Raw genomic sequence first — 27237 nt, 5'->3', positions numbered from 1 at the left:
CAGGCAAGGCAGGCACCTTACCTTTAGCGCCACCGCCCGGCCCCCCAGTATGTTCTTTTTGACCCCTGATTGGAAAAGTTAGCTTGAAAATTTTACTTTGTGATCTTCCCACCCTACTTTCTTCAGACCTATCTGTTGACTTGAAGGGAGATCAAAAGGCCAATATCTAAATATGGGATATTTGCTTAAATATTTATTTAATTAAAATTAAATAATAAAATGCTTACTTAAAAATTAAAATGCTTTTGTTTGTTTTGGGGGGCCACATTCGGTGACTCTCAGGGGTTACTCCTGCTATGTGCTCAGAAATTGCTCCTGGCTTGAGGGACCATATAGGACACTGGGGAATCAAACTGAGGTCCATTCTAGGCTAGCATGAGCAAGGCAGACATCTTTTTTTTTTTGGTTTTTCGGCCACACCTGTTTGATGCTCAGGGGTTACTCCTGGCTAAGCACTTAGAAATTGCCCCTGGCTTGGGGGGACCATATGGGACACCGGGGGATCAAACCGTAGTCCTTCCTTGGCTAGCGCTTACAAGGCAGACACCTTACCTCTAGTGCCACCTTGCTGGCCCCATCTTTTTTTTTTTTTTTTCAAGGCAGACATCTTACCAGTTGGGCCACCGCTCCAGCCCCTAAAATGCTTATTTTGTCTGAAAGAGATTTTGATATATCAGAATTATGAATATAATTGTCAAAACTTCATTGAGTGTTTCTTGTAAGGTATATATAAAATTAAAACCTCACTGAGTGTTATAACGATTGATAATAAACACTAAAATGAGTACTTAGTTTGTGCCAGGCTTAAAGAAGTTTAGTGACGTGAAATTCAGAACTGGTATTGTATCCTAAATTTGTCAGGTTGCAAAGTATGTTTTTAATGTACTACTTTGGCCTATGAAAGTCTCTTTATTTTTTCTTGGGTACCTCACCTTTAAGTTCTTGTTTTTCCCCCATTTAATTAGGTCATTGTTATTTACAAAATTATTTATAGGTGAATTTTAGGCTTTTGATGTTCCATCATGGATTCCACCATCATTGTCAATTTCCATTGCTAATGTTGCCAGGTTTCTTTCCTTAGCTCACCAGCCTCAGCCTACCATCTTGACAGGCATCTTTGTAAGTTTAGTTGTTCAAGTTTGAATCTCATGATTTCAGTGCTGTTGACTCTGTTCTGGGTATTCAGATGTATCATTCCTTAATATTACTAAGGTACCTGAATTCCATTGATACCTGCCCCCCCCCCCCATTGCCTCTCATCTGTCTTGTCTACCTATTTCCACTTGGATTCTTTTTAGTCTATACTCTGGGGCAAGGGTGATTTAGGCACCCCACGCCTTTAAACCAGTACATTTCCTCATCCAGTTATGCTAAGTACCACAAATAAGTGATAAACTTTTTCTGACTTTCATAATATGAGATCTTCTAGTTCTATACATGTTGTAGTGAATTGCATGATTTCATCATCCCTTTTATTCTGTTTTGTATATATACACATACTCACGACATCTTCATGATTCACTCCTCTGTCATTGTACATCTAGGTTGATTCCAAATCTTACCTATTGCACTAAGTGCTGCAATGAATAATGATGTGCATATATTCTTTTGAATGAATATTTTTCTGTCCTTGGGGTATGTACCCTGAAGTGGAATTGCTGTCTAAGTTTACTAAAATCTCTTTATACTTTTTTTTTTTTTTGGTGGTTTTTGGGTCATACCCGGCAGTGCTCAGGGGTTACTCCTGGCTCCATACTCAGAAATTGCTCCTGGCAGGCACAGGGGACCATATGGGACGCTGGGATTCGAACCGATGACCTTCTGCATGAAAGGCAAATGCCTTACCTCCATGCTATCTCTCCGGCCCCTCTTTATACTTTTTTTTATGGGAGTTGAATCATACAATATACCCATCAGCAGTAGATGAGAGTTCCTTTATCACCACATCTCTCAATACAGATTATTCCCAGTATTTTGATACCAGTGGTATTCTCACTGGTATAAGATGATATGTTATTGTTGATTTGGATTTTCCTGTAATACTGAACATTATTTTCATGTGCCTGATAGCCATCTGTTGATCTTCAGAGAAGTCTCTTGATTGTCCCCTCTCCATTTTTGCATGGTTTGTAAGTTTGCTTGTTCTGGTTGTGGCAGTGATCGTCAGTTACTTTTGGCTCTACACTCGGGAATTACTCCTAGCATGCTCAGTGTATAATATAGGATTCTACAGATAGAATTTGGGTCAGCTTAAAAAAAAAAAAAAAGAATTTGGGTCAGCTGCATGCAGGACAAATGCCCTACCCTATCAACTGTACTGCTCCTGTCCCTTTGATGATGTTTTCAGAAAATTTGTGGCTGATTTTTTGTGGAGAGAGAGATTGTTTTTTTTTGTTTTGGGAACACACCTAGTAATGCTTAGGGGTTACTCTGAGCAAAAGAATCACTCCTGGGCCCGGAGAGATAGCACAGTGGCGTTTGCCTTGCAAGCAGCCGATCCAGGACCAAAGGTGGTTGGTTCGAATCCCGGTGTCCCATATGGTCCCCCGTGCCTGCCAGGAGCTATTTCTGAGCAGACAGCCAGGAGTAACCCCTGAGCACCGCTGGGTGTAGCCCAAAAACCAAAAAAAAAAAAAAAAAGAATCATTCCTGGCAGGCTTGGGGAATAATATGGAATGCTGGGAATCAAACTCATGTTGGCCACTTGCAAGGCAAATGTCCTACCTGCTCCTGCTGTACTATTGCTTTGGCCCCTTGGCTTTTTGGGGGGGGCACACCGCAGTGCTCAGGGATTACTCCTGGCTCTACACTCAGAAATCACTTCTAATAGGTTTAGGGGACAATATGGGATGCTGGAAACTGAACTTGGGTCAGCCATGCACAAGGAAAACTCCCTACTGGCTGTGCTATCATTCCAGACCTCATTAATTGGTTTTTTTATTTAAATAAAATTTTTATGCCCGGCAGCGCTCAGGGGTTACTCCTGGCTCTGCACTCAGAAATGCCCCTGGCAGGCACGGGGGACCATATGGGATGCTGGGATTCGAACCACCGTCCTTCTGCATGCAAAGCAAATGCCCTACCTCCATGCTCTCTCTGGCCCCTGATTTTTTTTTTTGAGTACTTTATATAGCTTGTATATCAACCCTTTATCTAATGGTTTTATTTATTTATTTTGGTTTTGGGGTTACACCCGGTGACGCTCAAGGGCTACTCCTGGCTCTGCGCTCAGAAATTGCTCCTGGCTTGGGGGACCATATGGGATGCTGGGATTGAACTACAGTTCATCCTGGGTCAGTCAAGTGCAAGGCAAACGCCCTACCACTTTGCTGTCACCCTGGACCCTTTTATCTAATGTTTTGAATGAAAATAGTTTCTCCCACTCAGCTGTCTTTCAGTTTTAGCCTCTGTTTCTTTTGCCATGCAGAAATTTTAATTTGATGTAGTTCCATTTGTTTAGTTTTGATTCTATTGCCTTTGCCAGTGATACAGTATTGAAAACTCCTTTGAGGTTCCAGGTCTTGGAGCTTCCTCTTATATTTTCTTTTTTTTTTTTTTTTTTTTTTTGGTTTTTGGGCCACACCCGTTTGACGCTCAGGGGTTACTCCTGGCTATGAGCTCAGAAATCGCTCCTGGCTTGGGGGGACCATATGGGATGCCGGGAGATCGAACCGAGGTCCGTCCTATGCTAGTGCTTACAAGGCAGACACCTTAGCTCTAGTGCCACCTTCCCGGCCCCATATTTTCCTCAATGTACTTATAGATTCTGGTTTGATCTCAAGGTTTTTGATTCACTTTGAGTTGGTATTTGTATTCAGTTTGAGATACAGATCCAGCTTTAATTTATATGTGTAGTGTGATTCTGGCTTTTTGGCATATTTTATGATTCCATTGACACTTTATTATTGATAGTTCTAAGTCTTTAAAGAATGTTGTTTAAATTTGGATAGGGATTACATTAAATCCATATAGTGTAGGTAGGATGGTCATTTTGACAATATTGATTCTTACAATCCACAAGCATGGACTATTTATTTATTTTCTGAGATCTTCAGTGCCTTTCTTAAGATATTTTGAAGCTTTCATGGTATAAGTCTATCACTTTTTTGTTAAGCTGATTCCTAAGTCCTTGATGTTTTTGGGGAGTTCTGTACTTTTTTTTTTTTCTCTTTGGTTTTTGGGTCACTCGGCAGTGCTCAGGGGTTACTCCTAACTCTATGCTCAGGAATCGCCCCTGACCGGCACAGGGGACCATATGGGATGCCGGGATTTGAACCACTGTCTATTTCTGCATGAAAGGCAAAACGCCTTACCTCCATGCTATCTTTCTGGCCCCAATTCTGTCCTTTCTTCTTTTTTTTTTTTTTTGGTTTTGGGGTCAACCGGCAGTGCTCAGGGGTTACTTCTTGCTCTACGTTCAGAAATCGCTCCTGGCAGGATCAGGAGACCATATGGGATACCAGGGGGTGAACCGCCATCCTTCTGGATGCAAGGCAAATGCCTTACCTCCATGCTATCTCTCTGGCCCTGTTCTGTCCTTTCTTTTTCTTTTTTTATTTATTTATTTTTTTTTTTTTTTTGGCTTTTGGCTTTTGGGCCACACCTGGCGGTGCTCAGGGGTTTCTCCTGGCTGTCTGCTCAGAAATAGCTCCTGGCAGGCATGGGGGACCATATGGGACACCGGGATTCGAACCAACCACCTTTGGTCCTGGATCGGCTGCTTGCAAGGCAAACGCTGCTGTGCTATCTCTCCGAGCCCTGTCCTTTCTTAACACCAACAATACACCTGAGACCTCTTGGCCCCTGTACTTCCCTCCTTTTTTATATTTGTGTTTCTCCTCCTTCAATTTCTTTCCTTCTCTCTATATTTTGGGGCCTGAGTGTTCTCAACAACTCCATTTAACCCATGAAGAAATGCTTCTTTGTGCAGTTATTCTAAATACCACATATAAGTGATATCATTTTGTATATATCCTTCATCTGGCTTCATTTAACAATTTTATACTATTTTTTTGTTTTGTTTTGTTTTGTTTGATGTGCCACACCTGGCATAGCTCAGGGGTTACTTCTAGCTTCGAGCTTAGAAATCAGTCTGGAAAAAAAAAAAAAACCAAAAAACTCTGGGGCCGGGAAGGTGGCGCTAGAGGTAAGGTGTCCGCCTTGCAAGCGCTAGCATAGGACGGACTGTGGTTCGATCCCCAGGCATCCCATATGGTCCCCCCCCCCCCCCAAGCCAGGAGCGATTTCTGAGCTCATAGCCAGGAGTAAGCCCTGGTTTACGGGTATGGCCCAAAAACCAAAAAAAAAAAAAAAAAGAGAAATCAGTCTGGGCAGCCTCAGGGGGCCATATGGGATGCCAGGGATCAAATCCAGGTCGACTGAGTGCAGGACAAATGCCCTATCCATTGTGCTATGTCTCTCTGGCCCCTGTATACTATTTTAAAATTTTTATTTAAAGAACTGATTTACGGGGCCGGCGAGATGGCGCTAGAGGTAAGGTGTCTGCCTTGCAAGCGCTAGCCAAGGAAAGGACCACGGTTCGATCCCCCGGTGTCCCATATGGTCCCCCCCAAGCCAGGGGCAATTTCTGAGCGCGTAGCCAGGAGTAACCCCTGAGCATCTAACGGGTGTGGCCCAAAAAACCAAAAAAAAAAAAAAAAAAAGAACTGATTTACAAAATTAGTGATTATTGAATTTTAGGCATTCAACACATATATTTGTGGGGTTTTTTTGTTTGTTTTTTTTTGGGGGGGGGTTGGGCCACACCCAGTGGTGCTCAGGGGTATTCCTGGCTCTACGCTCAGAAATTGCTCCTGGCAGGCTTGGGGGATGGGATATGGGATTCCGGGAACCGAACCCAGGTTCCTCCTGGGTCAGCTGCATGCAAGGCAAATGCCCTGGTGCTGTGCTAGTGCTCAGGCCCCCATATATATTTGTATGTTTTATTATTTTATTTAAACACAGTGATTTATGTAGTTGCTCATATACATTTTTTTCTGGCATTTCATGTTCCAATACCAGTTCCACAACCAGTATAACATTTCCTCTACCTTTACCTCCATGCTATTTCTCCGGCCCCAATAATTACATTTTTACAACCAGGTTGTAATGGAATTATTAAAACAACTTCAGCAAAAGAAAATTTGTGAAAATTGTTATATCTTACAATGAGGTCACTGTCATTGTCCGAAGATTTACTAAACTGTTGTTAAATTGATACTTTGTGTTACTGGTTTAGTTTGTTATCTTTAGGTGGCTTCTGTGCTACTTTGACATCTAATTTGATGCATTTCTAATGAGTGTATGGAAAAATGCTTGCTCCAGGAATCCCAGTTTCTAAGGCTGACATGGTGACACCTGTGGGACATGTCTGTGGCTGCCTTAGCTTCTAGCAGAGTGGAAAGATGTGGGTGGGTTTTTTTTTTTTTTTTTTTTAATTCCAAAAAGTCTCTGGTATGCCAAATATGGGCATACCTGAAATTTTGGTCATTTAGGTATCTCTGCAGAAATTTGTAAAGCAGTGAAGTTGAACCTGTGACTTGGCAGTGATTATAGGTTGTGAGTGCAGCTGCTGAGGCTTTGGCAGGGTAAGGACTTGGTCTGCCTCTGCTGCCAAGAGTGCCTCTGTTTTCAATTGCTAGGCCTATGTACACATGATTTTTTTTTTTTTTTTTTTTTTTTTTTTTTTTTGCTTTTTGGGCTATACCCTGTGGCACTCGGGGTTACTCCTGGCTATGTGTTCAGAAATCGCTCCTGGCTCGGGGGACCATATGGGATGGCTGGGGATTGAATCAAGGTCTGTCATAGATCAGCTGCATGCAAGGCAAACGCTCTACCACTGTGCTATCACTCTGGTCCCTGTACTCATGATTTTTCCTGGCTTAGTTTATATCTCTTTGAGAAAAAAAGAGTTCAGAGTTGGCTGATGAGCAGACATGACAATAGCTATGGAATGTGACTAGACATATAATTTTTCAATACAACTCCCACCACCAGTGTCAACTTCTATCACCAGTATCCCCATACTCCATCATTGTCCATCCCTCTTATCCCCTGACATCTTGACAGACACATTATGAAGTTTGGTGGTTGCAACTAGATCTCATGTTTTCAGTGTTGATGAGTCTGTACTTTCGATTTATAGCTATGTCACTCTTCCATATCACCTGTATGTAAGATTCAACCCCTGTTCTCCTATTGCTTCCCTCTCTCATCATCCTTCCTGCTTTGTTAATATCTTTCTTTCTTTGTTCTTCTTCATATGTTCTAGGTGATTAAGCATGCCCCCCTGTGTTATTGCTCCACCCCATCAGCTTTCATTTCTTACATGTGTCTATCCAATTGTCCAATGCTATTTGTTGAAGAGGCTTTCTTTATTTCATTTCTTGGCTCCTTTGTAAAAACTTGATTGACCAGGGGTCAGAGTGATAGCACATCAGTAGGGTATTTGCTTTATAAATGGCTCATCCAGATTCAATCTCCGGCATCCCATATGGTCCTCTGTGCCTGCCAGGAGTGATTCTGAGTGCAGAACCATGAGTAATGCCTGATTATTGTTGAGTGTGGTTCAAAATAAAAAAATAGACCATATATTTGAGGGTTTATCATTGGATTCAGACCCATTGGTCTGAAAGTCTCTCTTTGTTTCAGTATCATGATGCTTTGATCACTATGGCTTTGCACAACAACTTCAAGATAGGTAATGAGATGTCTCCCAGTTTTTTAATTTTATTGTTTTTTGTTTGTTTTTGTTTTGGGGCCACACCCAGAGGTGCTTAGGGGTTACTCCTGGCTCTGTGCTCCTGGCAGGCTTGGGGGACCATGTGGGATGCCAGGAATCAAATCTGGGTTTGTCCCAGGTCAGACACATGCAAGGCAAATGCCCTACTGCTGTGCTATCTTTCTGGCTCCCAGGTGCCTCCCAGTTTCTTTTTCAGTATTATCTTTTACTATCCTAGGTCATTTTGTGGGGGGGGAAGCAGGGGGGAAACCTGGCAGTGCTCAGGGGTTACTCCTGGCTCTATGCTCAGAAATTGCTCCTGGCATTCTCGGGGGACCATATGGACCATATTCGAACCACGATCCTTCTGCATGCAAGGCAAATGCCTTACCTCCATGCTATCTCTCTGGCCCCTATCCTATATCTTTTAAGGTTCCAAAACAAACACCTTTATAATTGGTTGTTATAAGTCCTTGAAGAATGTTTTCTGAATTTGAATGGGGATTGCTTCGAAAATATATAATAGTTTAGATAGGATGGTCATTTTGATAATATTTTATTGATTCTTCTGATTATGAGCATGGAATGTTTTTCCATTTCCTTGATTATCGCGAATGACATTCCACTCTTTTCTTGCCAATATTGCTTCATTTGAGAAATCTGGTGTGATTGTTTTCTTTTTTAAAAAACCATTTTTTTGAAACAATTGTGACTTACAAAGTCCTTCATAGTTGGAATTTAGACATATAATGAATCAGGGCCAATACCATTGCCAGTGTTGACTTCCTTCCACCAGTGTTCCCAGAGTGTATCCTATACCACCACTCATTGCCCCTGGCCTGCCAGTATAATAGGCCCATTTTAAGTTTAGATGGGTAGAATTTGGGTCTCTTTATTTTATTGTTGTTGACTTTGGATTGGATATTTAGTTATGTCCTTTTTTTATCTCCGCCAATGCACCTGAGACCACTTGTCACTTGGCCCCCACCCTTTCTTTTTATTCGCCCTTATTCATTTTATAAAACTGCAGAAATATGAGGTAAAACAAAGTAATTCTTGTCCCAAGTTTCACTGAAAAAGGAGGGAGCCCCTATCTAAAAGATAAAAATGACTGGTAGTTATTTTCATAGTCACAGCAAAAGTTGAGGCCTAAAAAACAGGATTTCCCTACCCATGAAGCATCTTGCTTTAAGACCAACTACAGGATCTGGGCATCTAAATTGTCTGACCCCAAAGTCTTTCTCTGTGGTCTCAGTAAACATTCCCTTTACTCATGGTTGTCACAGTCAGGCTTCAGTAATTAGAGATCGCACAAATCCTATGTCAAAGTCAGGGTGTCATAAAGTATCTTCTAGTTTAATCTCACTGTTGGGTGGCAAGATAGGGAAAATCACCCTGAAAGCAAGTTGCTGTTTTCAAATCATCAGGATGTCATATGAGCCCATCGTGTAGCGAGTTGGTGCCAGGGCAGCATTAGGGCCCGCTCATATAAGTGATCCTTAGATTGCAATTGAAAAACTGACTCAGGTGGAATGGGTCAGAGCATTAAAAAAATATTAAGCTGGCAGATCAGTTAGGAAGGTTTTCTAATTCCTAGAAATTACCACTGGTGAGGGTAAACGTTGCTGAAAAAAAAAAAAGGTCTTCCTGGGGAGTGTGCATAGAACATTCTTAAAACAATCATAATTTTCAAAAAAAATTATAATTTTCAAGTCTAGAATACTAATATGGTAATGAGCACTGTAAAAGGAGTTTACAATATGAATTATTGTCAAACAGGTATTTAACATTTAGGTTCTTTCCTGAATGTATACTGACAACACAGGCTAAATTATGATATAATAGTAACCAGCTTGAATTAACAACAACCACCTGTTTACAGGACAGGGTTTCCTGCATTGCCCTTTAATGGTGAGGTGAAACGAGAGGGCGCTCTACATCCTGACTTCAATGTAGGACATGCAGATTCCAGGATCTTTAATACAGAAACATGATACCAACAACAGAGACTGTGTGAAAAATAGAATTGTGTTGGCACTACAGACAATGTCTTGGATTAGACAATCTAGCTTGCCTGGAGCCTAGAGTTGGTCTTATGCCAGGAAACTTCAGGGGTAGGGTCTCTTTGTATTTAGGCCAAGGTTATTGCTTTCCATGCCTCTCATATTTTGGTGGGCCCACGCAAACAACAGTTGCCACTCTAACACCATTTTTACTGTGCTCCTTTGACTCTAATCCTTAAAAAAAACCCACTTAAAATTTGAGGTTAACTTATGCTAATATGCATGTACATGGAAATGTAAAAAATACTATGCCTCTAATGTTTAAGGAGTTACGTAAGTTTTATGGCTTTAGATTGCCTTGTGTGCTGTTAAGAAATATTATAATGTGTTACAATCTGGGGACTTGAGGAACAAAGTAACTGTACATGGATTCTGTTTTATTTATCTTAATGTTCTTTGGCTGAAAGTTCAAAGTTAAGATATCAGCAAGGGGACTTCTTCTGAGAATTATGTTATGGGTGATTGTCCTTCCACTGTAACTTTACCTTGTCCTCTTTCTTTGCATCTTTGTTCTCATAATTAAAAATAAAAAAATTTAAAAAAATAGAAAAGAAATTGCAAAAACATAATGAATGAGAACTGTAGCAAGAGCCTATTGTATACAGTTGAATATTCCAGTGATATCTGTGGACACAGCATTAGATCATACTAGCAGACATAATCATTTGGAAAATAAATATAGTAAAATGTTTGTCAAGACATTATCATAATGTGCACTGTATTTGGAGTGTCATATTATAGCACTATAATGTGAATCTGGAGCGACCAACATATATCTCTAAGAACCACTGTGAACAAAAAGATGAAAAATTTATTATAGGCAAATTAAAATTTACACTAAAACATTCTTATAGTGAATTCTATTGTGAGAGTTCATGGCTTCCATTCTGTACCTCTTTCGGTGAATAAAAGCATTACATGATTATAGACTTCTAAAAAGAATAGATAATTGAACACCTGCTCAATCTGAACAGCTGTATCTGTTGCTGCAGGTCCTCTTTGAAGTATTAAAGAGAATATAAGCTTTTGTGTTTTTCCACTTTCTCTCAGTTTCTTTCCTTCTCACATTACCCTGGAGCCAGTGGTGCTCAAGACAACTACCATTGTGTTTCTTCATGCAGTTATTCTAAATACCACATATAAATGATGTCAGTTATATATTCATCCTTCTTCTGGCTAACTTTATTTAACATAATATCTTCTAATTCCATCTATGTTGCTACAAATTGCATGATTGTATCATTTTTATTGCTATATAGTATTCCATTGTGTATATGTACCACATCTTAATGATTTAATTGTCTGTTGTTGGACATCTAGGTTGATTCTAAGTCTTAGCTATTGTACTGAGTGCTGCAATGAATAGTGGTGTACATTACATACTTTTGGATGAATGTCTTTCTATTCTGGAAATAGATACGCGAGAGAGGGATTGCTGGTGATAATCATGGAGGTTTAGATTTCTTTTTTTTTTTTTTTTTTTTTTTTTGGTTTTGGGGCCACACCTGGCAATACTCAGGGGGTACTCCTGGCTGGCTGCTCAGAAATAGCTCCTGGCAGGCACGGGGGACCATATGGGACACCAGGATTTGGACCAACTACCTTGAGTCTTGGATTGACTGCTTGCAAGGCAAACACCGCTGTGCTATCTCTCAGGCCCCTATTTCCAATTTCTTGAGAACTGATCTCTTTCAGAGGTTACTTATATCTGCTGTTCAGGCTATTTTCCTTACCGTGTGGTATTATTTGAGAATGACTAGGGGATTTTCAACAGGGGATTTTCTTTTAACTAAGATTTAAAATTGTATACAATTTGAGATATATGAGTGCTACATTTCCCATGCCAGCAAATGTAAGAGATAGATATGGACCATGTGGTTTTGGGTTTGGAGTATAGATTGTCTTGTTGGTTGTCTTGCAGAGCCAATCCCTGGCCTGGGGTGGGGTATGGCACAGGGAAGGAGGATTGGAGTTCCTGGAATTTTGGGCACATGGTTTATCAGGGCTTGAGGACTCCTATAATTATAAACTATGGGGTTAACAGTATTTTTAATAAAGATTTAAAAATAATAGACCAGGGACTGTACTAGAGAGGTAATACAGTGGTATAGGTGCTTGCCTTGAATGTGACCAACCCAGACTTCAACCCTAGTTTGGTCTCCTCAGTCCTATCAGGCAGGAGATCCCCTAAGCACATAGCCAGGAATAAGCCATGAGCGCTGCTAAATCTGACCCCAAAACAAAACATAATAGACTAGTGAAGGCTGAATTAGGTTATTCAGAATATATCCTTGGAAGTGTGGAAAGACTTTAGAAAAAGGCCTGTGTTTGTTGTTGTTGTTGTTGTTGTTGTTGTTGTTTTGTTAAGAAATGATAATTTCAGGGCCCGGAGAGATAGCACAGCGGCGTTTGCCTTGCAAGCAGCCGATCCTGGACCTAAGGTGGTTGGTTCGAATCCCGGTGTCCCATATGGTCCCCTGTGCCTGCCAAGAGCTATTTCTGAGCAGACAGCCAGGAGTAACCCCTGAGCACCGCTGGGTGTGGCCCAAAAACCAAAAAGAAAAAAAAGAAAAAGAAAAAGAAATGATAATTTTAGGGCCAAAGAGATAACATGGAGATAAGGCATTTGCCTTGCGTGCAGAAGGTCAGTGGTTCAAATCCCGGCATCCCATATGGTTCCCTGAGCCTGCCAGGAGCGATTTCTGAGCATGGAGCCAGGAGTGACCCCTGAGTGCTGCCGGGTGTAATCCAAAAACCAAAAAAAACAAAAAAGAAAAGAAATGATGATTTGTTATATGCTTTATAGTGATATAAAATATGAATATCACCGTGCATATACATAATAAAAGTAAATATTTATGTGGCATAAATGTAGGCATAAATTATTTTATTGATTGAGGTACTGTGATTTGCAATATTTTTAAAAATGTTATTGATTGATTGATTGGGTTTTGGGTCACACCTAGTTGTGTCCCGGCCCTGCACTCAGAAATCACCCCTGGCAGGCTGGAGGACCACATGGGATACTGGGAATTGAACCAGATCCCTCCTTGGTCCGACACATACAAGGCAAATGCCCCACTGCTGCATATCTCTCTGGCCCCTGTGATTTGCAATATTATTAATGATGGATTCTCATCCAACACCATACCACCTCCCTCCCACAAGGTCCCCAAAGCCATTCCCTTTCATATTTCCTCCCTTTTTCCTGACATTCTCTCTCTCTCTCTCTCTCTCTCTCTCTCTCTCTCTCTCTCTCTCTCTCTCTCTCTCTCTCTTTCTCTCTTTCTCTCTTTCTCTCTTTCTCTCTTTCGTGGATTAGTTCTCCCATTGTCTCTGACCTTTTGTTTCTACCATGCTGTAAATGTGGAAATACTTTGTAGATGAGTTGTATAATTGAAAAAAATGTGGAAATCACTGTTGTTTGGCATTTAATTTTTATTTCAGCTCTTCCGGGCCCAATATCTGCTTAAATGGAGAAACTCATACCTGTACTATTTTTAGTAATTTTTTAAACAGGATAAATTTGATTCTCAGATGCTTATATAATAAGGGTAGGAGCAAGTCACTTAACTTAGGAGTGAACTTGAGGATCTACTTGATCCTCAAAAGTTCTGTTGTTCTGAATTTCAGGATTAAAAAAAAAGTAGATTATAGGCGTTATATATAATAGTTAATGGAAAAATTTGCTTTCCCCTTTTAAAAATGTATTTTTATTTAGATACCATGATTTATAAAGTTTTCATAGTAGGGCATCAGGCAATATTCCCACCTCCAGTCCCACCATCTTGTGGCCCCCAGCATTATACTAGTGACCTCAGGTTTCCTCCCTTCCCTGAACCTGAATACTTGGCAGATATATTTTATTTTACTTCTATTTATTTATTTATTTTTTTATTTTTTTATTTTTGGTCATACCAGGTGGCAATCAGGAGTTACTCCTGGCTCTTTGCTTAGAAATCACTCATGGCAGGCTCGGGAAACCATATAGGATGCCAGGAATCAAACCCAAGTCTGTCCTGGGTCAACCGTGTGCAAGCCAAATGCCCCACTATTGCATCGCCCTTGACAGATATATTTTAAATGTAATTATTGTAGGCTGGATTTCATTTTTTCAGTAGTGTTAGATTTAGTGATTTAGATTTAGTGCACCACAGAGGAGCAGCCCAAGGCCCCTTTCTCTTGCTACTTCTAGACCTATCTTGTCCCAGCCCCATTTGTCATCCTCCTTGGCATTTTTGTGGGGTTTTTTTTGTTTTTGTTTTTGTTTTTGGGCCACACCTGGTGGTACTCAGGGGTTACTCCTGGCTCTCTGCTCAGAAATAGCTCCTGGCAGGCACGGGGACCATATGGGACACCGGGATTCAAACCAACCACCTTTGGTCCTGGATCGGCTGCTTGCAAGGCAAACACCGCTGTGCTATCTCTCCGGGCCCCTCCTTGGCATTTTTTTTTTTTTTTTTTTTTTTGGTTTTTGGGCCACACCCGTTTGACGCTCAGGGGTTACTCCTGGCTAAGCGCTCAGAAATCGCCCCTGGCTTGGGGGGACCACATGGGACTCCGGGGGATCGAACCGTGGTCCGTTCCTTGGCTAGCGCTTGCAAGGCAGACACCTTACCTCCAGCGCCACCTACCCGGCCCCCTCCTTGGCATTTTTGATTCTGTAATGTCAACCTCAAAACATCAATGATGTTTTGCCATCATTGATACTTTCCATCCCCTTTACATATCATTCTTTTTTGTGTGTTTTTTTGGGTCATACCAGGCAGTGTTCAGGGGTTACTTCTAGATCTGCACTCAGAAATCACTCCTGGCAGGCTCAGGGGACCATATGGGATGCCAGGAACTGAACCCAGATCTATCCCGGGTTGGCTGCTTGCAAGGCAAATACCCTGCCACTGTGCTATTGCTCTGACCCCATTTACATGTTATTCTTTAAAGTTAAACCATAGATTAGTGAGTATACTTATTATGAAGTACAATCATATTATGTACTTATTATGAAGTATATATCCAATTGTAGCTGATTGCATGATTTCATCATTTCTGGTGGCTGTTTAGTATTAACCCATTGTGTATGTTTACCACATCTTCATTATACACTTTTTTGGACAGTCATGTGGGTTGTTTTTCATGGCTTGGCTTTTGTACTGAGTGCTAGTTACAGTGAACATAGGTGTGCATAGTTGTTTTTTTTTTTTTAAATGAATGTTTTTGTGTCTTGGAAATATATAAGAAGTAGTAGGCTTGCTGGGTCATAGGAGATTTATTACTATTTTTTTAAGGGAATCTCTCTATATTCATAGGAGGTGAACTAGACAATAATGCTTGCCTTTTAAGAGAGCCTACTGCTTTACCTTTTAACTACAGACACTATAAAAATGTACTTGGACCAAAAAATCCTAACCAAGATCCCTTCCCTCTGCCTGTAGCCTCTAAGCTGAAGTTCAGGTTTTGGTCTAAGAAAAGTGATCTTTTAAATTTAAGCTTTATGAAACCTAACTCTTTAAAAAAGTCACAGTAGATTAACAAATGCACTGAATTTGTATTGTGGGAGTATTTGTAGATGTGTGAGAAATTAAAATAGATTTTGCTTAATTTGATGAGTTAAGCAAATGCCAGACTCATTTAAATAATTTGGGTTTTTTTTTTATATAGATATGAGGATAAAGTGTGTTCATTGATTCTGTTTTGTTTTTTTTTTTTCATTTATGTGTGGGTTTAAAGATAGTAATGGACTTTCTTTCCTTAATATTCAGGTCATAAATGAGAGAATAACTGAATTCTCACTTTTGGGATCCCAAAGAAACATCTGTGCTGTGCTGAGCTGCTGCCAGGGTATTCTCTCCACACCTGCCCTTGCTGTCATCTACACAGCCAAACAGGAGCTGATTGTGACTTTGCTGAGCCAGCTGTGTAGGTTAGCCTGTAAACAGCCAGAAGGACCCATGGTAGCCCAGTTATTTGAGGTTATTCACCTTGCTCTTGGCCATTACCTTTTGATCCAGAAGCAGCAGGTCAATCCAAGACGTACCTTTGGGGAGGTGACTGGGCACCTGCTTCAGCCTTGCTTAATTCTGAGGCACTTACTCTTATCAGGCACATGGACACAGTCTAGCCAGGGTCAACGGTGGCAGGCATTAAGCAAGGACATTAGGAGTCAGATTGAGTCTACACTTCAAAATGGAGTTTTTCAGCCTGAGCTGCTCTCATCTTACAGAGAGGAGCTTTTGGATCACCAACAAGATGACTCAAAGATGGGGGCTATGAAGACTCTTCTAACTCCAATGAGTACTGTGATTGCTGCTCTGGTAGATACTAGTTACTGTGAACCATCCCTTCATGCTGCTGTTGTAACCAGCTCAGTGGCCTTGCTTTATAAGCTCTTTTTAGATTCTTATTTCAAGGAAGGGAACCAGTTTCTATGTTTCCAGGTATTCCCTAGGCTCTTTGACTGCTTGAGGATTTCACACCTGCAGGAAAAGCAAGAAAATTCTCTGTCTGTATCAGATTGGACTACAGAACTACTTATTGTAGAACAGCTGCTAAACTTTGTAGACAACAACAATATCTACAATATAGCAGCTGATAGGCTCCGTTATGGAGAGGCTCAGTTTCACTTTTATCGGCGTTTGGCTGAACTGCTGTTAAACCATTCACAAGCATCTGTGCCAGCCTGGTTCCGTTGCCTCAAGATCTTGATGTCCCTGAATCATTTGATTTTGGAGCCAGATCTGGATGACCTGTTGACCTCAGCTTGGATCGATGCGGAAGTAACAGAGTATCGTACCAGAAAAGCCCAGGAGGTTCTCATTCATGCTCTTTTTCAGACATATGCCAGGCTCCGGCAAGTGCCCCGTTTGTTTGAAGAGATTTTGGGGGTGCTCTGTCGTCCAGCTGCTGAGACACTGAGACAGCCTGTCCTGGCCTTGGGCCCCTCCACAGTCCTCTGTGAGTGTCTCCTAGAGTTGCCTTTTAGTCAGATCTTGGACACATGTTCCCTCCTGCTAGACAAGTTCCAGTCTCTGGTCTTGCCTTACTTGCAGGATGATACAGACATGGCCTTGAAGTCACTGTCTTTGAGTTCATTGCTGCACTGCATCATGTTCAATATGAAGAGTCTGGATAGCAACACACCTTTGCCCGTTATCAGACGAATGCAGTGCATGATGGAGAGAATGCTCAAGGAGCTTGTGAATCCCTTGCTGGACCTTCTCTTAGACTCACAAGTACCAGACTCTGAGCTGTGGCTACAGAAGGTTAGTGATTCTGCACTCCTGCTTGCTTACACCTGGGCCCAAGTTGACATCATGTTCAGTTTAAACTGCAGCCAGTATCATTCTATGTCATGTGTGGCTCAGAAAAACTCAAACTTACCGTTATTGCTCTCAGGTGTAGACATACATTGGGAGAAGATTGAAAAATTGACAGCTCGGTTTAACTCTCTAGGGAAATACTGTTTAGAACAGCTCTACTTGCAGAAAATGAAAAAGACTTTAATGCAAAATACTTTCCAGTCTGAAGAAGTCCTCTACATATTGAAGTGTGATACTGCTTTCATTCTTGATTCTGGCAAAGAGAGCTTTAATCAAAGGTCAACAGCTTCCTGGGATGGCCAAGTAGCAACGTTGAGTCCACATACATATTCAGTTGCACACTGGCACTTGATTATGTCAAATCTTACAATTTTAATACCCTATCTGTGTTCAAATGATGTGAGATACTTAGCCAATGTCCTGCTAAACACTTTGCCAATGAACCAAGCCCAGGAAGACTTGGCAGAGGAAGAACCACACATCACACTTGAAAATATATCTAAGGGCATTCTTTTCAGCCCTCTTTTCCCAGAATTACAATCCTTTCATTCTGCTTTCTTAATGTGCCTGTCTGTGAAATGTTGTAGCATCTTGTGTTCTGGTGTCCAGAATGAGTCCTCTCTTCACCAGTTGTTGCCCTGGCTCTTTGAAAAGGACCACACAGTTGTGGCTTGTTGGGAAAACAGATTTGCTGGACCTGAAGAGGTAGAACCAAAAGGAGAACTTGCTCAAAGTTTAATATCCTTGGTAAAGACTAATTTTCCTATCCAGCTGGAGGAAGAACAACTAGAAAGCATCCTGGAACTTTTGGAAATTATTTCTACTCTACAGCTAGATAGCCTCTTAACTCCTTACCATATACATTATTTTCTTTTATTATTGTCTATGATTATAGCTGAAGTAGGGTGCTTTTGCTCTTCTTCATTGACTCTCAAATTTTTAATAACTTGCTATAAGCTTCTGGGTTATCTTCAAAGGGGAAAACGTGCCCAGTCAGTGTTCAAAATCCTGTATGTAAGTGATATTTTTGAAATCATACTGACCTCATTGTTCAAAGTAAGTAGCAAATTACTCATTGATATGAATGATCCCTCTTGGATGGATTTCCTCCAAGTCATTGAGTCATTCTTAGAACAACTATTGCAGATGCTTATCCAGTTTAAGTTGAGTTTGGTGCTCAATTTTGGGAAGATCATCACATTTCTTTCACAGTCCACAGAAGCAGCTTTCAGCAAACATTTGGAAAATCACCATCCTTTGTGTGGGCAGCTTCTTCTTATGTCTTTTACCAAATTATGCCAAGTCTTGGGGCCTTTTGTCAGAGAACGGAAACAGCAGCACGAGGTACCTGAAGCTCTGCAGGAGCTGTTAGAGCAATCCATTCTCCAGACAAGATCTGTGCTCCAGCTCTGCTTGAAACATGGAACCCAGGACCAGCACCTTTCCTCTGCTTTCATCTCTTCAGTAATCACACTCTTGAAAGTGGATGTGCACCAGAACTCTAGTCACAAGACAGAGCTTTCTCCAGCTACTGACAGAGTGTTGCTCCCTCATACTGTTCTGTGCCAAGACATTTACTCCCAAATCCTTTCACAGTTGCCATCCCTAGCCAGAAAAATCCCATCTTTCCAGGCAGCTGTGCAATTTTTAACTGTCTTCATGTTGACTCCAGAACTACATCCAAAGAAGGATTCTTTATTTATCTCCATCTTTCAGTCAATGAGAAAAGTTCTTACAGGTAAGATATGTTCTCAAGCTAATTCTGTACTGTTGAGCTTTTAGTAGAATATATCTAAATGCCCACAAGATGAATTGCTGCCCTTGCTCCCTTTTTGGAATAGATGCTTTAAGAGATAAAAAAAACACAGTGAATGATATGGAAATCTTGTGCCCAGTGCCAACTTTCTCTGTACATGTAAATGGTGATCCTTGGAATTGTCTTTTTTTGTGCTTTTTTGTTGTTGTTGTTGTTGTTTGTTTTTGTTTTTTTGGCGGGGCCACCCCAATGACACTCTGAGCACCTAGCCAGGAGTAACTCCTGGCTAGGGGGACCATATGGGACTCCAAGAATTGAACCAGGTCTGTCCTGGATATGCTGCATGATAGGCAAATGCCCTCTGTGCTAGCTGGCTCCTTATTCATTTGTTTTTGTTAGTTTGGGCCACACCCAGTGGCTCTCAGGGGTTACTTCTGGCTCTGTGCTTAGAAATCACTCCTGGCAGGCTTAGGGGAACATATGAGATGCCAGGGATTGAACCCCAGTCAGCTACATGCAGGGCAAATGCCCTTCCTGCTGTGCTTTCGCTCTGTCCACCTGGAATTGTTTCTTGACCCTAATGGTTGCTTGCTAGGTATATTGTTTATATTTTGAGGAAGTGGTAGAGTCAATGCTCAGGGATTACTCTTTTTTTTTTTTTTTTTTGGTTTTTGGGTCACACCCGGCAGCACTCGGGTTACTCCTGGCTCTATGCTCAGAAATCGCCCCTGGCAGGCACAGGGGACCATATGGGATGCTGGGATTCGCTGTCCTTCTACATGCTATCTCTCCGGCCCCCTAGGGATTACTCTTGGCTCTGCCCTAAGGAATCATTTCTTCAGGCTCAGTGAATCATCTGGGATTTAAGGCAAATGCCCTAACCTTTGTAATATCACTCTAACCTCAAGGTATATTGTTTAGTAACTTTTTGTTTATTTGTTTGTTTTTCTTGAGTCACACTTGGCAGCACTCGGGTTACTCCTGGCAGGCTCGGGGGACCTTATAGGATGCTGGCGTTCGAACCACGGTCCTTCTGCATGCAAGGCAATCGCCTTACCTCCATGCTATTTCTCCGCCTCATAACTTATTTTTTCATTATTTTAAAATATAGTCCTGATTTGGGGGTGATGAGGTGGCACTAGAGGTAAGGTATCTGCTTTGCATGCGCTAGCCAAGGAAGGACTGCAGTTCGATTTCCCAGCATCCCATATGGTCCCCCCAAGCCAGGGGCAATTTCTGAGTGCTTAGCCAGGAGTAACCCCTGAGCATCAAACAGGTGGCCCAAAAAACAAACAAACAAACAAACAAAAAAATATATATATATGTAGTCCTGATTTGTAGTTCTGCAATCTACTTACTCTTTGTTTTTATCTATCTTGTCCCAAGGCCATCAACGTAGATAATTTCATTATTTAATCTGGATCAGGATTTCAATGCCTTCTTTTGACTTAAGATAAATATATAGGAGGCCAGAGATATTATCACAGGAAGGCATCTGCCTTGTTGTGTGACCAATCCGAATTTCATCCCCGTATCACATATGTTCTCCAAATACCACACAAGTAGCACAAAGTCAGGAGTAGATCCTTACCATCACCCAAGGGGGGAAAAAGATATATAAAAAATCTGCTTACTTTTTGAAAAAAATGTCAGTAATTTATTTAAAATGTAATGTAATTCATAGGAAACCTAAAACACCTTGAGGTTAGGATTTCAGTCTCTAGATTTCAGTGGTGCCTGAATGAGTACCATCAACATCAGAGCTCTGGGTACTGATTGAGCAGAGTTGGCCCATTATCTGGACATAGTAATGTTTTTTCATGTTGGGTTTTGGGTTTTTTTTGTTTGTTTGTTTTTGGTTTTGGGGTCACACCCGGCAGTGCTCAGGAGTTACTCCTGGCTCTACACTCAGAAATTGCTTCTGGGAGGCTTGGGGGACCGTATGGGATGCTGGGATTCGAACCACTGTCCTTCTGCATGCAAGGCAAATGCTCTACCTCCATGCCATCTCTCCAGCCCCTCATAGTGATGTTTAATCAGATCTCATCCTTCCAAGCCAACTTAGCATGGTTTGGCCAGTACCTTTATTCAAAAAGACCAAAGGGCTATCTCATAGGTTCAAGTTAACAGGCCAAATTGCCTCTTTATTTCAACACTTTCAGCATGTTGGCATGTATTTGTACACAGTTCTTGTCACATTTGCACATGAGAGATGGTATCATCTTGCAAATGTTGTGTTTTCTGCATTGTGCTTTTAATTTTCATACAGTGGTGGCTTCTTTATATATATATAAACACACCTTGATTACAAACATGATTATGGTTGTGTTTCAGTCATAAAGAACACCCCCCTTCACCAGTGCAACATTCCCATTACCAATGTCCCAAATCTCCCTCCTCCCACCCCACCCCCACCTATACTCTAGACAGGCTTTCTACTTCCCTCGTTCATTCTCATTGGTTTTTGTTTGTTTGTTTGTTTGTTTGTTTTTTGGTTTTTGGGTCACACCCGGCAGTGCTCAGGGGTTATTCCTGTCTCCAGGCTCAGAAATTGCTCCTGGCAGACATGGGGGGACCATGTGGGGTGCCGGGATTCGAACCGATGACCTCCTGCATGAAAGGCAAACACCTTACCTCCATGCTATCTCTCCAGCCCCTCATTCTCATTGTTAAGATAGCTCTGAATGTAGTTATTTCTTTAACTACACTCATCACTCTTTGTGGTGAATTTCATGATGTGAGCTGAAACTTCCAGCCCTCCTCTCTTTTGTCTCTGAAAATTATTGCAAGAATGCCTTTCTTTTTCTTAAAACCCATATATGAGTGAGACTATTCTGCGTCTTTCTCCCTCTGACTTATTTCACTCAGCATAATAGATTCCATGTACATCCATGTATAGGAAAATTTTATGACTTCATTTCTCCTGACGACTGCATAATATTCCATTGTGTATATGTACCACAGTTTCTTTAGCCATTCATCTGTTGAAAGGCATCTTGGTTGTTTCCAGAGTCTTGCTATGGTAAATAGTGCTGCAATGAATATAGGTGTAAGGAAGGGATTTTTGTATTGTATTTTTGTGTTCCTAAGGTATATCCCTAGGAGTGAGTGGTGGACTTCTTAAGATTAAAAATAAGGGGGCTGGAGAGATAGCATAGCGGTAAGGGAATTGGCCTTGCATGCAGAAGGATGGTGGTTCGAATCCCAGCATCCCATATGCCCCAAGCCTGCCAGGGACAATTTCTGAGCATAAAGCCAGGAGTGACTCCAGAGTGCTGCTGGGTATGACTCAAAAAATTAAAAAAAAAAAAAAAAAAAGATTAAAAATAAGGGGCTCGGGGCCGATGAGGTGGCGCTAGAGGTAAGGTCTGCCTTGCAGGTACTAGCCAAGGAAGGACCTCGGTTCGATCCCCCGGTGTCCCATATGGTCTCCCCAAGCCAGGGCAATTTCTGAGCCCTTAGCCAGGAGTAACCCCTGAGCATCAAACGGGTGTGGCCAAAAAAACAAAAAAAAAAAATTTAAAAATAAGGGGCTGGAGAGATAGCATGGAGGTAGGGCATTTGCCTTGCATGCAGAATTACAGTGGTTCAAATCCTGGCATCCCATAAGGTCCCCTGTGCCCGCCAGGAACAATATCTGAGCATAAAGTCAGGAGTAACCCTGATCACTGCCGGGTGTGACCCAAAAAAAAAAAAAAAAAAAAGCTGAACAAAAAAAGTTTAAAAATAAATTCTAAGTTTGTTTTTTTTTTTTTTTTTTGAAATACCATTTCCTGTGGTTTTTGGCTGATGGGTGTGATTGGGGGTAGTACTGGAATATGTACCAGTGAATTGCAACTCCTGGACTGCAAATTGGTGCTACTCTGTAGGTCTAAAATGTTCTGAAACTTCTGCTTTGTTTAGTAGTGGCTTTCAGTGATGTCCCATCATTCATCATAACTGAGCTTATTATTTCACCTTCTCAATACCTACCACATGTTAACAATTTTTTTTTTTTAAGATTCTGCAATTTCAGATCAGGTAATTCAGGATATTGAGCCTCATTTGAAAACTTTGTTCACCCAAATGTTAGAGGTTGGGACCACAGAGGACTTTAGGATGGTGATGCAATATATTCTACAAGGACTAGACATCAGTAACATGTGGAAGGCAGATCTACAGGTGGGTAACTTCTTTTTCTATTGTATATCAGGTAAATGAATGATAGTAACTTTAAATGAGGAAAACTTATATTTTTCCTAGTGTAACCAGTAAAATTCCTCTGGAAAGATCTGGGAATTTAGTTTGTGGTTTACTTACCAATGGGAAACTTTCACATTTTGATTTGTTCTATGTGAAATTCTAAATATACTCATAGTAGTGATAGAAAAATGTTAAATTCTGTTTCTTCTTCCCTCATAATTTTCTTGCTTTGGTCACACCATCTGGATCTCATTTGAAAATCAGATTAGCTACTGCCTTCATTCTTTGCCCTTTAGTTTATTTGGTAGTTGCTAATTAAGTCCTGTATTTGCTTTAGCCTTACCTGTTTTGAAGAACTTCTTCATTGGCTCATACAATGGATGAAGTTTGGTTAACTGCTGGATTAGTTAGATGTTGTCCCTGCCTTGCACAGGAGGAAGAAGGGGGTCAATATTTTATACTTCAGGATTCTTGGTTCTGAATTTTTTTTCTGCCTCACAAGTGACATGTTGACTTCTGGTTTTAATCTGCATAAGATTTGAGTGGGATAATAAATGATGATGATAATGCAGGTCAGAGTAGGGCATCCTGGAAATCTCTTATATCCTTCATGAATGCATGAAACTAATGAGGCTGGGCAAGACCAACTGATTTAGCTCTTTCTTGCCAGCCCCTTCTCTGCTAATCTTGGCACTGCCCTCATTCCTAGAAGTTTTTATTTATGCATGGTTGTGCCATAGCTTTGAGAAGACCTCTGGGTTTTGCTTCTACAAAGCAGGAAAAACAAGTCATACTTTTTTTTTTTTTTTTTTTTTTTGGGCCACACCCGGTAATGCTCAGGGGTTACTCCTGGCTATGTGCTCAGAAGTTGCTCCTGGCTTGGGGGACCATATGGGACACCGGGGGATCGAACCGCGGTCCGTCCAAGGCTAGCGCAGGCAAGGCAGGCACCTTACCTTTAGCGCCACCGCCCGGCCCCAAGTCATACATTTTTTATTTAAACCAGTTAATCAGGGAAGATTCATGGAGGAGTGAGGCATTTGAACTGAATGTTCAAAGCTGGAGATGTGTGGGTCCTGGAGTTAAGGGACATTGCTATGGAGACAGGGAATATAGTGAGTATGTTAGGTTGTTTGAAGTAGAGGATATGTGACTATGAGAGAAAATGGATAGTCAGGAGATACGGGTACAGGTTCTTATAGGGTACACAGATCTTGTAATTGGGTGGGAGAATGGGACCTGAGCTGAAAGGAGAGGGGAGTCAGGCAGGGCTGCCAATGGGTTAGAAAGCTTAGGGTTGTGTGTAGGGATGTGTTTTAGAAGGAGTGAGAAAGAAAGTGAAAGCAAAGGGTAGAAACTAGAATTTTTTAGGTCTGAACTATTATGGGAGGAAGAGATTGATATGAGGTTGAAATTGTGGGCATAATGTGCTCAGCATAGAGTCAGATAGTTATTGATAGATGCTCAGTGCATACTCAAAACCCTTCCTATGGTTTTCAGCCATGGCTTGTCATTTAATCTAATGGTTTTATTTGACTTTTTACCTAGCACCTCCTTTTTTGATAAGCATATGTTCTTGCGCAAGTAAGTAAAAACCAGCCTGCTTCTTTTGACACTATCTTTTTTTTTTTTTTTTTTTTGGTTTTTGGGTCACACCCGGCGGTGCTCAGGGGTTACTCCTGGCTGTCTGCTCAGAAATAGCTCCTGGCAGGCACAGGGGACCATATGGGACACCGGGATTCGAACCAACCACCTTTGGTCCTGGATCGGCTGCTTGCAAGGCAAACACCACTGTGCTATCTCTCCGGGCCCCTTTTGACACTATCTTGACAAGACAGGATCTCTATAATTAGATTCCTAGGTACATATGTTACCTTGTCTTTCCTGTCCTGCCATATCTATGTTCTCTTTAGTGATTTGCCTCTGAAAAGACCTTTATTTTGCTATAGTTATGCTCATTTTACTCATATATTCTCAGAGTACCTGGTAATATAAAGAGAATTACCATTACAATTTAACTCAACCCTGTTTTTATCCATGCTTGTTGTACCAAGTTTACAGTGGACATAGCAGTATCATTTCTGCACCAATGACTAACCTTCTCCATAGGTAGACTTTTTAGGGTGGTTCGCCTTTATGCTGACATGTTTTTCTTTTCCCTTAGACTGTTTTGTCAACTGTTACTTTGCTCAGGTTGCTGTTGAACTGCCCATTTAGTGGGGAGCAAGCAAGTTTGTTCTGGCGTGCAAGTCCTCAGATCATCACAGCTTTAACTGTGAGTATCCTCTGGAGTTGGTTTTGGTTTTGCAAGAATACCCAGTGTATCCAGGCTTACACCTGGCTGAGTGCTCAGAATCACTCCTGGCAGGACATGAGGGACCCTAAATTGTGCCAACTTAAGTTGGCTGTGTGTAAGGCAAGTGCCTTAACCATCACTGTTCAATCCTGGAACCTGTAGTTGTGTGTTCCCAATTCCCTCTTTCTCAAACAAGATGCTTTTTTGTTTGAAAAAACATTGCATTAGAACAAATACTAGATTGTATTGTGTCTGTCTTACTATTTCTGTCCTCTAAAGCTAAAACAGGTTCTTCAGTCTTCTGTTAGCAGTTCTGCATACTGGTCACTGGACATAACCTAGTCCAGTATTTTTTAACCTTACTGTATGTATCTCAGGATTGGCACTGACCCATGAGTGAGCAGTTGAGCATGGCTTTGATGAGTCAGGCATCATTTTTCTTTTTTTTTTTTTTTTTTGCTTTAGTTTTAGTTTTTCATTTTTGGGTTACACTCGGCAGCGCTCAGGGGGTTACTCCTAACTCTGCTCTCAGAAATTGCTCCTGGCAGGCTTGGGGGACCATATGGGATAACGGTATTTGAACCACCATCAGATCAGCTGGCTGCATGCAAGGCAGACACCCTCCCACTGTGCTATTTCTCTGGCCCCCATCAGTATTCTTGTATTCTAATTTGAAAGAACATTATCTATTTAGCTCTAATCTAGTTTATGCTACCATGGTTTAGCATATTTTTAAGACTAAGAGTGTCAAAAATATGTTTCATGTTTACCTTTATTCTGTTTTGTTGCTTTATCATTTTCCTGGACTTTTGTACTAATGTATGAGTCCTCTCTTTAACCTAATGCATGTAGTGTGCAAATGAGGGAGAAGCAAATGAAGGAGAGACCTGTGTGGTGTGTGGTCAGTATTGGCAGTGTGCATACTAGATCTATATTGATATAAAAGCCGTGTGTGAGGTTAGAAACTGCTTAGGTAAATCTAAGGAAATTAGTACAAAGTCATCATAACAGAGTACCATGCACTCAGAAATCACTTCTGGCTTGGGGGATCGAACCAGGGCTAGCGCCCAGCAAGGCAAACACCTTACTACTCCGCACTACTGCTCCAGTGCCATAGTTGAATATTTTAACTAGTGCTAATATTTTTCCCCAAAAGGTTTGTCACAATTAAAGTACAATTTTCAATACACCAATCTAGATACTGAACCATATATACATTATTTACATAAATATTCAGACTGACACCAACACTATTAAGTACAGAGCAAAGATAAACTTTAGCTATTAGCTATTAAGTAATAGTGCCTAACAGGAGTTTTTGGGTCACACCTGGTGATACTCAGGGGTTACTCCTAGCTCTGTGCTCAGAAATTGCTCCTGGCAGGCTCGGGGGACCATATGGGATGCCAGGATTCAAACCACCATCTTTCCTGGATTAGCCGCATTCAAGGCAAGAGCCCTACCGCTGTGCTGTCTCTCTGGCCCCCTAACAGGAGTTTTTTCACCTTATTATTTGAAATGACAGAAATTGTCTATGTTACAAGGATAGGGAAATTACCAAGTGTAAATGTAAACCCCATATTTTCTTGGAGATTTTATATATATACAAATAAATATTTATATATAAATATACATATAACATACATAAATAATATATATTTATATATATATAAAATCTCCTGCTTGGAGATTTTAAAAAACAGGAATGGGGCCGGGCGGTGGCGCTGGAGGTAAGGTGCCTGCCTTACCTGCGCTAGCCTAGGAGACGGACCGCGGTTCGATCCCCCGGCGTCCCATATGGTCCCCCAAGCCAGGAGCGACTTCTGAGCGCATAGCCAGGAGTAACCCCTGAGCGTTACCGGGTGTGGCCCAAAAACCAAAAAAAAAAAAAAAAAAAAAAAACA

At 41.2% G+C, this 27237-nt stretch overlaps 1 protein-coding gene across 1 annotated transcript in view; it reads left to right on the top strand.

Annotated features, from left to right (window-relative positions):
• Positions 1–27237, top strand: part of URB2 (URB2 ribosome biogenesis homolog) — a 57769-nt gene that overhangs the window by 9952 nt on the left and 20580 nt on the right. The window contains 3 exon segments of the mRNA XM_049776396.1: positions 15543–18837; positions 22856–23016; positions 25202–25312. Coding sequence (XP_049632353.1) covers positions 15543–18837; positions 22856–23016; positions 25202–25312 — 3567 coding nt within the window.

The sequence above is a fragment of the Suncus etruscus genome, chromosome 7 (assembly GCF_024139225.1).
Source record: "Suncus etruscus isolate mSunEtr1 chromosome 7, mSunEtr1.pri.cur, whole genome shotgun sequence".
Lineage (NCBI taxonomy): Eukaryota > Metazoa > Chordata > Mammalia > Eulipotyphla > Soricidae > Suncus > Suncus etruscus.
The sequence above is the reverse complement of the archived record's forward strand: the minus strand, read 5'-3'. Positions and strand labels throughout refer to the sequence as shown.